The 14,405-nt window shown below is 43.8% G+C and overlaps 1 protein-coding gene across 2 annotated transcripts in view; it reads right to left on the bottom strand.

Annotated features, from left to right (window-relative positions):
- nup155 (nucleoporin 155) overlaps positions 1 to 14,405 on the bottom strand; it is a 248,559-nt gene that overhangs the window by 114,526 nt on the left and 119,628 nt on the right. For both annotated transcript variants that reach the window (XM_063049676.1, XM_063049677.1), the window contains exons 15-16: positions 13,376 to 13,470; positions 4,223 to 4,308 (exon numbers count right to left, since the gene is read on the bottom strand). In XM_063049676.1, coding sequence (XP_062905746.1) covers positions 4,223 to 4,308; positions 13,376 to 13,470 — 181 coding nt within the window. The remainder of the gene's footprint in view (positions 1 to 4,222; positions 4,309 to 13,375; positions 13,471 to 14,405) is intronic.

The raw sequence follows: 14,405 nt of genomic DNA, 5'->3' as shown, positions 1-14,405 counted from the left end.
TATCAGCCTCAACCAGTACCCAGGTAGTGCTTTCCAAGTAACCAACACCTTTTTTTTCTAAAAAAAGAAATCCCTTTGACATCTCTCAGAAACTTTTCTCCACTCACCCTAAACAGATGTTCTCTGGTATTGGCCATTAATGCCCTGTGAAAAAGGTGATGGTTGTCCACACTATCCATGTCTCTAAAAAATCTTATATACCTGTAAGGTTGCCTCATATCCTCCTTCGCTCCAAAGATAAAAGCCCTATCTTGCTCAACCCTACCTCGTGAGATGTGCTCTCTAATCCAGGCAGGATCCTGACAAATCTCTTCTGTACGTTCTCTAACACTTATACATCCTTCCCATAATGAGGCAACCAGAAGTGAACATAATCCCCAAGTGTGGTCTGAGCAGAGTTTTATAGAGCTATAACATTACCTTGTGGCTCTTGAACTCAATCCCCCGACTATTAATGGCCAGCACACTATATGCCTTCTTAACCACTAACCTTAACAGATCTATGATCTCTCAGAACATTCAAGTATAGTAGACTATGATGGTATATAGACTATGAGGTATAGAAGTCTAATTAAAGGTGCATTTGTCCATTTTGTAAGTCTCTCCCATGATCAAACTCACTTCTGGATACTGCAGGACTATCCCATCAGCGAGTTGCTCGAAAGCGATGGAGCTGGACTTATTGGGTACCATTGTTCTGTTGTTGCATACTGTTGCACTGAGATGGTGCGTGATCCGACAAACCGAGCAAGCGATTGTCCTGGACGTTTTTCTTCTGATCATAAGACCCTGTTGGACATTGGTAACGTACTGTTCATTGGTAACGCAAGCCCAGTTCTCTAGTTCATTGACAATACCGATGGCAGGGGACCTGTGTTGCCTAGTTTGACGCAAAGACTAGGTTGAAGCCATGATTTCGTCTGTTACAGTCACCAAAGAGGAGATTCAAGGCAGTGTGAGAGAAGCCTTGCTGGGCGCACTGGATTGTGTGCTTAGGTTGGGGGCTGGTGATGGTGTTGCCCTCTGGTGTTCACTCAGTGGAAAAACAAGCTGGACAATCTACCGCCATGTTACTCAGGGACTTTGGCTATATTATTTGTTTCTTTGTAAGTATGTTTTTCCAAAATCGTAGACATATGAGCAATATGTGCTGTGTTCTGTTGGTAATCTGTTTTCCACCTTGGCCCTGGAGCAATGCTGTTTCATTTGGCTATATTCATGCATGATTAAATGATAATTAAACTTGAACTTGAACTTCATGAAGCAAGTACTGGTAAACAGAATTAGCATGGATGGTACTTGATGGTTGACATGATGAGCCAAGGGGCCTGTATGCATACTGAATCACTCCAAGGCAGTGGGTGCATGGGAACAGCATTCCTTGAAATGAAATTCCAAGGAAAAGGGAGGAGGTCCTGAAAACAGACTATAAGGAGCTAGGAAGCAAGCTGAAAAGCAGGATGTAAAGGTAGTAATCTTGGGATTACTGCCTATGCCATGTCACAATGAGTATAGGAATAGAGTGAGGTGGAGGATAAATGCATGGCTGAGGGATTGGAGCGGGGAGGCACTAGGAATAGGGGAATAGGGTTCCCCTGGTCCTCACCAACCACCCCAACAGCCTCCGGGTCCAACATATTATTCTCCGTAACTTCCGCCACCTCCAACGGGATCCCACCACTAAGCACATCTTCCCCTCCGCTTTCCGCAGGGATCGCTCCCTACACGACTCCCTTGTCCATTCATCCACCCCATCCCTCCCCACTGATCTCACTCCTGGCACTTATCCTTGTAATCCAGGGGTCCCCACCTTTTTTTGCACTGCGGACCGGTTTAATATTGACAATATTCTTGTGGACCGGTTGACCCCGGGGGTGGGGGTAGGGTTGCCAACGGACAAGAGTAGCAGTCAAATACGTTGAAAGACTACAATGACCATGAAGCTTTGCGCGGGCACCAGTGCGCATGCGTGACTTGTACATGCATGTACGCGCCAATTTTTTCCTACAAATCGTTTTTAACGATTCTGTTCGGGGGGGGTGAGGGGGGTGTTAATCACAACCGGAATATAGGTGATAAGTGGCTAATACACTCAATTTCCTTTCTAAAAGGGTTTATCTAACGAATTTAATATTAAACACACAGCGCGTATTTTCCTCGCATGAATATAGTGATAAGTCAATTATCGGGGAGGACAGGGGAGCTTGAAGTAAGTGTTGAATGAACTTCCAGTAGAAGTGGCAGAAGCAGGTTCGATATTATCATTTAAAGAAAAATTGGATAGGTATATGGACAGGAAAGGAATGGAGGGTTATAGGCTGAGTGCAGATCGGTGGGACTAAGTGAGAGTAGCGTTCGGCACGGACTAGAAGGGCTGAGATTGCCTGTTTCCGTGCTGTAATTGTTATATGGTTATATAAGTCAATAGCATCATAACATTTTAAGTAATGTTTGGATATTAAACACACAGCGCATATTTTCCCCGTATGAACATATAAAATCATTGCAACACACCAACATCGCTGAATCAGTGGGAGCCCTGGGCTTATTTCCCTGCAACGAGACTGTCCTATCGAGGGGTGATGAGAGACAGCGATACTTGAAGGGGGTTCCTTATGTCCAGTCTATTCCGCAGTTTAGTTTTCGTTACATTCATTGCAGAGATATGTTGGAAATGGAAGCAACTTTTTCAGTGCTTTCGTGGCTATCTTAGGATATTTAGCCTTGACTGTTATCCAGAATGCCGGCAGAGATGTTATGCCAAACATACTTTTCAGCCCACCGTCATTTGCAAGCTCGAGGAGTTGATCTCCTTCCCGCAATGACACGGATGACGCGTGGGTAATGACCTCGCGTGTGGTCAAGCTCAACAGTGGGCGTGACAGGGAATGAGGAAAGGTGCAGCTGACTCATAGCGTTTCCTCACGGCCCGGCAACACATGCTTTGCGGCCTGGTGGTTGGGGACCACTGTTGTAAGCGGAACAAGTGCTACACATGCCCTTACAATTCCTCCCTTACCACCATTCAGGGCCCCAGACAGTCCTTCCAGGTGAGGCGACACTTCACCTATGAGTCGGCTGGGGTGATATACTACGTCCGGTGCTCCCGATGTGGCCTTCTATATATTGGCGAGACCCGACGCAGACTGGGAGATCGTTTTGCTGAACACCTACGCTCTGTCCGCCAGAGAAAGCAGGATCTCCCAGTGGCCACACATTTTAATTCCACATCCCATTCCCATTCTGATATGTCTATCCACGGCCTCCTCTACTATAAAGATGAAGCCACACTCTGGTTGGAGGAACAACACCTTATATTATGTCTAGGTAGCCTCCAACCTGATGGCATGAACATTGACTTCTCTAACTTCCGCTAATGCCCCACCTCCCCCTCGTATCCCATCCGTTATTTATTTATATACACACATTCTTTCTCTCTCTCTCTCTCCTTTTTCTTCCTCTGTCCCTCTGACTATACCACTTGCTCATCCTCTGGGTTTCCCCCCCCCTCCCCCTTTTCCTTCTCCCTGGGCCTCCTGTCCCATGATCCTCTCATATCCCTTTTGCCAATCACCTGTCCAGCTCTTGACTCCATCCCTCCTCCTCCTGTCTTCTCCTATCATTTTGGATCTCCCCTTCCCCCTCCCACTTTCAAATCTCTCAGTAGCTCTTCCTTCAGTTAGTCCTGACGAAGGGTCTCAGCCCGAAACGTCGACTGTACCTCTTCCCAGAGATGCTGCCTGGCCTGCTGCGTTCACCAGCAACTTTGATGTGCGTTGCTTGAATTTCCAGCATCTGCAGAATTCCTCGTGTTTAAATTATTGGACTTGCAGCATTCCACATTACCAATGTCCAACAGAGTCTTGCAATTACAAGAAAAGCGACTAAAATGAACACTCTCTGTTAGACTGCACACCGCCTTCTGCCTCTCTGATGTAGACAGCAGCACAATCCACATCAAATCCAGCAACTTCAGTTTCTCTGAGCAACTCACTGATGAGATAGACCTGCAGTTCTTTATGTCCAGCATAAAATACAGTTAATAGGTACAATAACACCTTTGGTAGGCTTCGTAGAAGTCTCTGCATACGAGTGCACCACCACCTTATTGAAAGGTTAACACTCTTCCGTCATTGAAAGAATTAAAATACTGATCCCAAGTTCTAGTTTACGAGATGAGCAACGGTTGAGTTGGCTTGGGAGGAAAGGAACAAATACTAACCTGGGTGTGGTGAGCTAAAGATAGGTCCCACGTTTATTGGCTGCTGAATGGCTGCTGGAAAACGCATCTGTGCTTCTCCACCGTATCTGAAAGAGAAGAGCATTTAGTACAGCTATAGTTTCGTCTGTGGTAGTGCTGGCTTCCATCTCACTCTGCAGAATGATTTCACATCCACAAAGGAATAATCGAGTAACTGACAGAACCTACTTCAGCAAAGACATCAAGCCTCTACTCTGCGTGATCACAACGTACAACCTGCTCAGTGCCAAATGAGCAAATCGAACTTCATTTTGCAAAACAGAACTAGTTGAAGTTGAGCTATAAAGAGGATACAAAGAGGTGAATTTAAGTAAAATTTAAATTCTAAAGCCTTCTCATAAGACCACAAGATATAGGAGAAGTAGACCATTCGGTCCATCGAGTCTTCTCCACCAATCAATCATGGGCTGATCCAATCCTTCCAGTCATCCCCACTCCCCTGCCTTCTCCCCATCCCCTTTGATGCCCTGGCTAATCAAGAACCTATCTATCTCTGCCTTAAATACACCCAATGACTTGGCCTCCACAGCCGCTCGTGGCAACAAACTCCATAGATTTACCACCCTCTGACTAAAGTAATTTCTCCACATCTCTGTTCTCAAAGGATGTCCTTCAATCCTGAAGCCGTGCCCTCTTGTTCTGGACTCCCCTGCCATGGGAAATAACTTTGCCATATCTAATCTGTTCAGGCCTTTTAACATTTGGAATGTTTCTATGAGATCCCCCCTCGTTCTCCTGAACTCCAGGGAATACAGCCCAAGAACCACCAGACATTCCTCATTCCTCATCCTCCTGGAATCATTCTTGTGAATCTTCTCTGAATCCTCTCCAATGTCAGTATATCCTTTCTAAAATAAGGAGCCCAAAACTGCACACAATACTCCAAGTGTTGTCTCATGAATGCCTTATAGAACCTCAACATCACATCTCTGCTCATATATTCTATACCTCTAAAAATGAATGCCAACATTGTTTTCACCTTCTTCACCGCCAACTCAACCTGGAGGTTAACCTTTAGGGTATCCTGCACAAGGACTCCCAAGTCATCTCAGCATCTCTGCATTTGGAATTCTCTCTCCATCTAAATAATAGTCTGCCTGTTTATTTCTTCCACCAAAGTGCATGACCATACACTTTCCAACATTGTATTTCATTAGCCACTTCTTTGCCCATTCCGCTAAACTATCTGGGTCTCTCTGCAGGCTCTCAGTTTCCTCAACACTACCCACTCCTCCACCTATCTTTGTACCATCAGCAAATTTAGCCACAAATTCATTAATCCCATAGTCCAAATCATTGACATACATACATCGTAAAAAGCAGCGGTCCCAACACCGAACCCTGTGGAACTCCACTGGTAACCGGCAGCCAGCCAGAATAATTGTGATGTACTGAGCTGAATCCACGATTTTTTGAAGGATTTTCTGCTCAAAAGGCATTGATGTTTCCACACCAGGCCATAATGCAGTACAGTTCCCGCCACACATCTATAGAAGTTTGACAAGGTTTTCAAAGTCATGCTGAACCTCCGCAGACTCCTGAGGAAAAGAGTCCTAATCCAGAAGATTAAGTTGTATGGTATGCACAGTTAAATGGTAAACTGGATCCAATAGTGACTTGGTCTTATGAAACAGTCTGAATGAAGGCCTGTAATCAGCGATGTTCCACAAGGACTAATGCTGTGTTCTCTGCTGCTTTGGATGGAAATGTGGGAGATCCAATTGTACATAGTGAGATACACAAGAAGACACAAACCAATTGGAAATTTGGATGGAGAAATAATAGACAGAGTTTAAACTGTGGAAGGGTAGATATTATGCATTTTGGGAGGTTCAATGCAAAGGGAAAGACAGTAAATGGCAGGATCCTGAGGAGCACAGATGTACAGAGGGATCATGCAAATCCATAGCTCCCTGAAAGTGGCAAAGCAAGCAGATAGGAAAGTAAAGAAGGTGGACAGCACGCTCACCTTCATCTATTGGGGCAATAAATACAAAAGTGGAAAGTCATGTTAGGTCACATTAGGTCACATTTGGAGTATTTGTGCACTTCTTGCCATTACACAGAGCAAGGATGCAGAAGGGTCACAACGATGCTGCCTGGATTGGAATGTATTAGCTATAAGAAGAGGACAGACAATAGTAACATAATCAAATTTGATAGCAATGTTTAAAAGTGCTTTAGTCAGACTTATGAACCAGGCAAGGAATACAGTGATACAGATCATATGCAAGGCAGATGGGATTAGTTTATAATGTTTTCACGATCAGCAAAGTGCCTGTCAGGCTATACTACATTCTAGAGCTTTCAAAAAACTATATTTGGGTGTTGTCTGCAGTTCTGCTCTCATTACCTGAGAAAGGAGGCACTTGCCACGGACAGAATACAACAGCGTCTTGTCAAACCCAAATGGTAGAACTGTTGTATGAGGACATTCTATCACGTAGGCCTGTATTTACTTGACATAAAACAGAGACACTGCCTAGTGGAGCAGTCATCAAAGGAGTGGTCATTGACAGAGTGGTCTGAGGCAGAGTATACAGGCTTTGGCTCATTCGGGCTTTGGTGAGGTAAGTGGGTAGATGGACTTCATTTTTTATCCCTTTGTTTTTTTCTGAGGAATAGAGAGCATGTCTGTAGGGTTAGTACTTTGCTCTGGCTGTCAGATGTGGGAATCCTGGGAATCTTCCAGTCTGCGCGAGGTGCACCGAGATGCAGCTCCTGAGAGAGCGTGTTAGGGATCTGGAGCTGCGGCTTGATGACCTACAGCTTGTTAGGGAAAGTGAGCAGGAGCTACAGGAATTTAGTCACCCCAAGGCTGCGGGAGTTAGATAAGTGGGTGACTGTCAGGGAAGGGAAGGGAAAAGCTCAGATAGTAGAGAGCACCCCTGTGACCATCGCCCTTAGTAATCGTTTTCTTAATTTGGATGCTGCTGAGGGGAGCGACCTGACAGAGGACAACCATGGCGATCAGGTCTCTGGCATTGAGCCTGGTTCTGTGGTGCAGAAGGGAGAGGAGAAGATGAAGAATGCAGTAGTCATAGTGGATTCCACAGTGAGGGGAACAGATAGGAGGTTCTGTCAGCCTGATAGAGATATCGACATAGATGATTCCCCACCAGATGCCACGGTACGGGATGTCTTGGATCGGGTGCAGAGTATTCTGAAGGGAGAGGCTAGAAGTCTTGGTACACGTTGGTACCAATGACATAGGTTAAAAAAAAAGGAAGGAGGCCCTGAAGAGAGAATTCAAGGAGTTGGGTAGGAAGCTGAAAAGCAGGACCTCTGGGGGTAGTGATCTCAGGATTGCTGCCTGTACCACTTGCTAATGAGCTCAAGACTAGCACGATCAGGCAAATTAATGTCTGGCTGAGAGACTGGTGTAGGAGGCAGGGCTTCAGGTTCCTGGATTATTGGGTCATCTTCTGGGGGAGGTACGTCCTGTACAAAAAGGACAGGTTACACCTGAACCCAAAGGTGTCTAATATCCTCGCAGGCAGGTTTAATAGAGTGGTTAGAGAATGTTTAAACTAATTTGGCAGGGGGGTGGGAACCGGAGTGATAGGGCTGAAGAAGGGGAAAACAGAAATAAATCAAAGATTGCGTGCAACAGAGATGATAGAAAGGACAGGCAGGAGATGAGGCATAATCACAGCCAGTGGGATGAGTTACAGGGCAATAGAGGAGTGATGCAGTTAAAACAGAAAGCAACAAATATTAGACTGAAAATTTTATATTTCTTTTCTTTTACCGTGCCCATGGTCTGCTCTTATCAAATTACGATATTGCTTTGCACTGTTGTAACTACATGTTATAATTATGTGGTTTTTGTCAGTTTTAGTCTGGGTCTCTCCTGTGTTTCTGTGATATCATGCTGGAGGAACACTGTATCATTTTTTAATGCATGCATTTCTGAATGACAATAAACGAGGACTGAGTGTGCTCATAATCTAATCTAATCAATGCATGCAGCATAAGAAATAAAATGGACGATGTGAAATTCAGCTACAGATCAGCAAGTATGACGATGCCACCATCTCTGAAACTTGGCTAAAGGATGGGTGCCATTAGGAGCTGAATGCCCAAGTATATACAGTGTATCAGAAAGATAAGTTAGTAGGGGCTGGTGTGGCCCTGTGTATAAGAAATCATATTAAATCATTAGAAAAGGATGACATAGGATCGGAAGGTGTAGACTCTCTATGGGTTGAGTTACAAAATAGCAAGGGTAAAAGGACCCTCCCTAATGGCAGCTGTATACAGGCCTCCAAACAGCAGCCGGGATGTGGATTACAGGAGATAGAAAAGGCATGTCAGATGGGCAATGTCACGACAACCGTTGGTGATTTTAACATGAAAGTGGATTGGAAAACCAGGCCAGTACTGGACCCCAAGAGAGAGAATTTGTATAATGTCTAAGGGATGGCTTTTTAGAACAGCTTGTTGTTGAGCCCACTAGGATATCAGCTGTGTTGGATTGGGTGTTGTGCAATGATCTGGAGGTGATAAAGAGAGCTTAAGGTTAACGAACCCTTATGGAACAGTGATTACAATATGATCGAGTTCACTTTGAAATTTGAGAAGGAGAAACAAAATTCCAATGTGTCGGTATGTCAGTGGAATAAAGAAAATTACAACGGCATGAGACGGGAACTGGCCATGATTGACTGGAAAGAGACACCAGCAGGAAGGACAGCAGAGCAGCAATGGCTGGCGTGAAGACAGATCCAAAGTAAAAGCAAAAGAGAGGGCATACAAGAAAGCCAAAGCCAGTGGGTAGAGAGAGGATTGGGAAGCTTATAAAAACTTGCAGAAGGAAACTAAGGTGGTCTATTAGGAAGGAAAAGATGAATTATGAAAGGAAGCTGGCGACTAATATCAAAGAAGTTACTGAAAGCTTTTTGAAGTATATAAAGGTAAAAGTGAGTTGAGGGTAGATATAGGACCAATAGAAAATGACGCTGGAGATATTGTAATGAGAGACGCAGAGATGGCAGAGGAACTGAATGCATATTTTGCATCAGTCTTCATAGTGGAAGACATCTGCAGTACACTGGACATTCAAAAGTGTCAGGGAAGTGAAGTATGTGCAGTGAAAATTACGACTGAGACGGAGCTCAGGAAGTTTAATGGTCTGAGGGTGGATAAATCTCCTGGACCTGATGGAATGCACCCTCGGGTTTTGAAGGAAGCAGCTGGAGAGACTGCGGAGGCATTAACAATGATCTTTCAAGAATCGATAGATTCTGGCATTGTACCAGATGACTGGAAAATTGCAAATGTTACTCTGCTATTTAAGAAGGGTGGGAGGCAGCAGAAAGGAAGCTATAGACCTGTTAGCCTGACATCAATGGTTGGGAAGTTGTTGGAACCAATTGTTAGGGATGAGATTACAGACTACCTAGAGGCACATGACAATATTGGTCAAAGCCAGCATGGTTTCCTGAAAGGAAAATCCTGCCTGACAAACCTACTGCAACTTTTTGAGGAAATTACAAGCAGGGTAGACTAAGGAGATGCAGTAGATGTGGTGTACTTTGACAAGGTGCCGCACATGAGGCTGCTTAGCAAGATAAGCTCCCATGAAATTACAAGGGAATTACTAGCATGGATCGGCAGAAAACAGAGTGGGAATAAAGGGATCCTATTCTGGTTGGCTGCTGGTTACCAGTGGAGTTCCACAGGGGTTGGTATTGGGACCGCTGCTTTTTACGATGTATGTCAATAATTTGGACTATGGTATTAATGAACTTGTGGCTAAATTTGTCGATGATACAAAGATAGGTGGAGGAGCAGGTAGAGTTAAGAAAACAGAGAGCCTGCAGAGAGACTCAGATAGTTTAGGGGAAGGGGCAAAGAAGTGGGAAATTAAATACAATGTTGCAAAGTGGATGGTCATGCACTTTGGTGGAAGAAATAAACAGGCAGACTATTATTTAGATGGAGAGAGAATTCAAAATGCAGAGATGCAAAGGGACTTGGGAGTTAACCTGGGACTCCAGGTTAATGCCAAATGCAAAGTTGGCAATGATTTCTAGAGTTATAGAATATAACACCAGGGATGTGATGTTGAGCACCCAGAGGAAACATCATACTAACTATTATGTACCATGGCACCACAAAAGATACAGTGAAATGCACCATTTCATGTCAACACAACACAGTCAGAGTCACCCGTATGTTTCATCACAGCATGCCCACAACTGACTAAACCTAACCATATGTCTTTGGAGTGTGGGAGCAAACACATGTGTTCATGAGGAGAATTCCTTACAGACAGCAGTAGGAATCGAACCCTAATCCGTGAATGCTGGCTATGCTACCATGACAAGTGTCACCATGCTTCCCACACCAACACAGAATTCCCACAACTCACCAACCCTAATTTGTACATCTTTGGAATGTGGGAGAAAACTAGAGCATCCAGAGAAAACACACGCAGTCACACGGAAAACATACAAACTCCTTAGCGACAGTGGTGGGAAATGAACCCCAATCTTACAGCGGAAGCTGTAAAGCATTGTACTAACGACTACACTACGTGCCACCCCAAATCCAAAGGGATGTAAGGATATGGACCATGTACAGGCAGAGAGAATTAGTTTAATTCAGCATCATGTTCTGTGGAGAAGTTGTTGAGCTGATGAGACTATTTCTATGCCTTTCTCAGTCATACATCTTAGAAACAGGCCCTTTGACCAAACTCATCCATGCCGACTCTGTTACCCCTTGTTCATATTTCAACTGTCTGCATTTGGCCCATAGCCCTTGAAATTCCTCCTACTCTCCTATCCACATACTTGTCCAGATGGCTTTTAAACATTGTTAATGTGCAGCCTCAATCACTATATACTCTCTGTAATTGAATCAAAAGTTACTGGTATAGACCATAAGACAAAGGAGCAGAAGTAGGCCATTCAGCCCATCGAGTCTGCTCCATTTTATCATGAGCTGATCCATTCTCCCATTTAGTCCCACTCCCCCGCCTTCTCACCATAACCTTTGATGCCCTGGCTACTCAGATACCTTATCAATCTCTGCCTTAAATACACCCAATGACTTGGCCTCCACTGCTGCCCGTGGCAACAAATTCCATAGATTCACCACCCTCTGACTAAAAAAATTTATTCGCATTTCTGTTCTGAATGGGCGCCCTTCAATCCTTAAGTCATGCCCTCTCGTACTAGACTCCCCCATCATGGGAAACAACTTTGCCACATCCACTCTGTCCATGCCTTTTAACATTCGAAATGTTTCTATGAGGTCTCCCCTCATTCTTCTAAACTCCAAGGAATACAGTCCAAGAGCGGACAAACGTTCCTCATATGTTAACCCTCTCATTCCCAGAATCATTCCAGTGAATTTTCTCTATACCCTCTCCAATGTCAGCACATCCTTTCTTAAATAAGGAGACCAAAACTGCCCACAGTACTCCAAGTGAGGTCTCACCAGCGCCTTATAGAGCCTCAACATCACATCCCTGCTCCTATACTCTATTCCTCTAGAAATGAATGCCAACATTGCATTCGCCTTCTTCACTACCGACTCGACCTGGAGGTTAACTTTAAGGGTATCCTGTACGAGGACTCCCAAGTCCCGTTGCATCTCAGAACTTTGAATTCTTTCCCAATTTAAATAATAGTCTGCCCGTTTATTTTTTCTGCCAAAGTGCATAACCATACATTTTCCAACATTGTACTTCATTTGCCACTTCTCTGCCCATTCTTCCAATCTATCCAAGTCTCTCTGCAGACTCTCTGTTTCCTCAGCACTACCGGCCCCTCCACCTATCTTCGTACTGTCAGCAAACTTAGCCAAAAAGCCATCTATTCCATAATCCAAATTGTTGATGTACAATGTAAAAAGAAGCGGCCCCAACACGGATCCCGGTGGAACACCACTGGTAACCAGCAGCCAACCAGAATAGGATCCCTTTATTCCCACTCTCTGTTTCCTGCCAATCAGCCAATGCTCTATCCACGTATGTAACTCTCCCGTAATTCCATGGGCTCTTATCTTGTTAAGTAGCCTCATGTGTGGCACCTTGTCAAAGGCCTTCTGAAAATCCAAATATACAACATACACTGCATCTCCCTTGTCTAGCCTACTGGTAATTTCCTCAAAAAATTGTAATAGATTTGTCATGCAGGATTTTCCTTTAAGGAATTCATGCTCAGTTCTGCCTATCTTGTCATATGCCTCCAGGTACTCTGTAACCTCATCCTTGACAATCAACTCCAACAACTTCCCAACCACCAACGTCAAGCTAACAGGTCTATAATTTCCTTTTTGCTTCCTTGCCCCCTTCTTAAAGAGCGGAGTGACATTTGCAATCTTCCAGTCTTCCAGAACCATGCCAGAATCTATCGACTTTTGAAAGATCATCGCTAATGCCTCCGCAATCTCCACAGCTACTTCCTTCAGAACACGAGGGTGCATTCCATCTGGTCCAGGAGATTTATCGACCTTTAGCCTATTCAGCTTCCTGAGTACTTTCTCTGTCGTAATTGTGACTGCACACACTTCTCTTCCCTGCCACCCTTGAGTGTTCGGTATCCTGCTGTCTTCCTCAGTGAAGACTGATGCAAAATACTTGTTCAGTTCCTCTGCCATCTCCTCATCTCCCATTACAATTTCTCCAGTATCATTTTCTATCGGTCCTTTATCTACTCTCACCTGTCTTTTACTCTTTATATACTTGAAAAAGCTTTTAGTATCCTCTTTGATATTATTTGCTAGCTTTCTTTCATAGTTAATCTTTTCTCTCTTAATGACCTTCTTGGGTTTCCTTTTGTAAGGTTTTAAAAACTTCCCAATCCTCTGTCTTCCCACTAATTTTTGCTTCCTTGTAGAGGAAACTGAAGAAAGTTTTAAGGTCATATCAAGATCCAGATCAAAATAGATCTGGGATATTGTAACCATAACAAGAAGATGCTTGAGGGAGGGACAAGACCATCTGCTCAGTGTTTCACTGTCAAGATGCTACAGGAATGATAGAGAAAAGAGGGTGGGTTGCATTTTTCATTAAAGACAAAATCACAGTAGTACTTAAGGTACAGTATATGTTCTTTGGGGATCATCCAGTGAGACCACTTGGGTGAAACTTTGAAATACCTGAAGAAAGCACGAGTTGCCCACACTGAGACCTCACGATCACAGGCTGCAGTTGAACAGGCAAGGATAAGACATGATGCACAAGCTTGTTCTTCCTGAATAAAAGACATAAATTCATTAGTTACAAAAATAACATTAACAACTTACTTTGATTATTCCCTAATCTAAATTATTACACATTCTGCCCAACATTCATTAAATATTCTGTAGATATTTATTCAAATTAATATTGGAAAGATCTAACTGTTCATCTTTGATACTGTGACCAATTTCATAAGATCATAAGACCATAAGGTATAAAAGTAGAATTAAACCATTCAACCCACCAAGTCAGCTTCACCATTCTATCGGGGCAGACTAATTATCCCTCTAAACCACATTTTTCCGCCTTTACCCCCTTAACCTTTGATACCCTTACTATCAAGAACCTATTAACCTCTGCTTTAAATATACGTAACGATTTGGCCTCCACAACTGTCTGCAAAATTCCACAGATTCTCCATCTTCTAACTAAATAAATTCCTCCTCATCTCTGTTTTAAAGGGATGCCCCTCTATTCTGAGGCTGTGCTGTCTGGTCCTCAACTCCCTCACTATAGGAGACATTGTCTCCACATCCACTCTATCCAAGCCTTTCAATATTTAATAGATTGCAATTAGATTCCCCCTCATTCTCCTGAACTCCAGCAAATACAGGCCCAGAGCCCCCAAAAGCTCCTCAATATTAACCCTTTCATTCTTGGAATACTTCTCTTGAACCTCCCCAGTGCCAGCATTATCATTTCTTAGATAAGAAGCCCAAAACTGCTCACAATACCTTGGACTGACAATACCTTATAAAGCCTAAGCATTACATCCTTGCTTGTATATTCTAATCCTCTCGAAATGAATGCTAACATTGTATTGCCTTCCTTACCTCAACCTGCAAGTTACGCTTTAGGGAATCCTGCATGAGTTCTCCCAAGTCCCTTTGCAACTCAGCTTTTTCTATTTTCTCTCCATTTAGAATAGTCGACCCTTTCATTTCTTCT

This window comes from Mobula hypostoma, chromosome 5 (assembly GCF_963921235.1).
Source record: "Mobula hypostoma chromosome 5, sMobHyp1.1, whole genome shotgun sequence".
NCBI lineage: Eukaryota > Metazoa > Chordata > Chondrichthyes > Myliobatiformes > Myliobatidae > Mobula > Mobula hypostoma.
The sequence above is the reverse complement of the archived record's forward strand: the minus strand, read 5'-3'. Positions and strand labels throughout refer to the sequence as shown.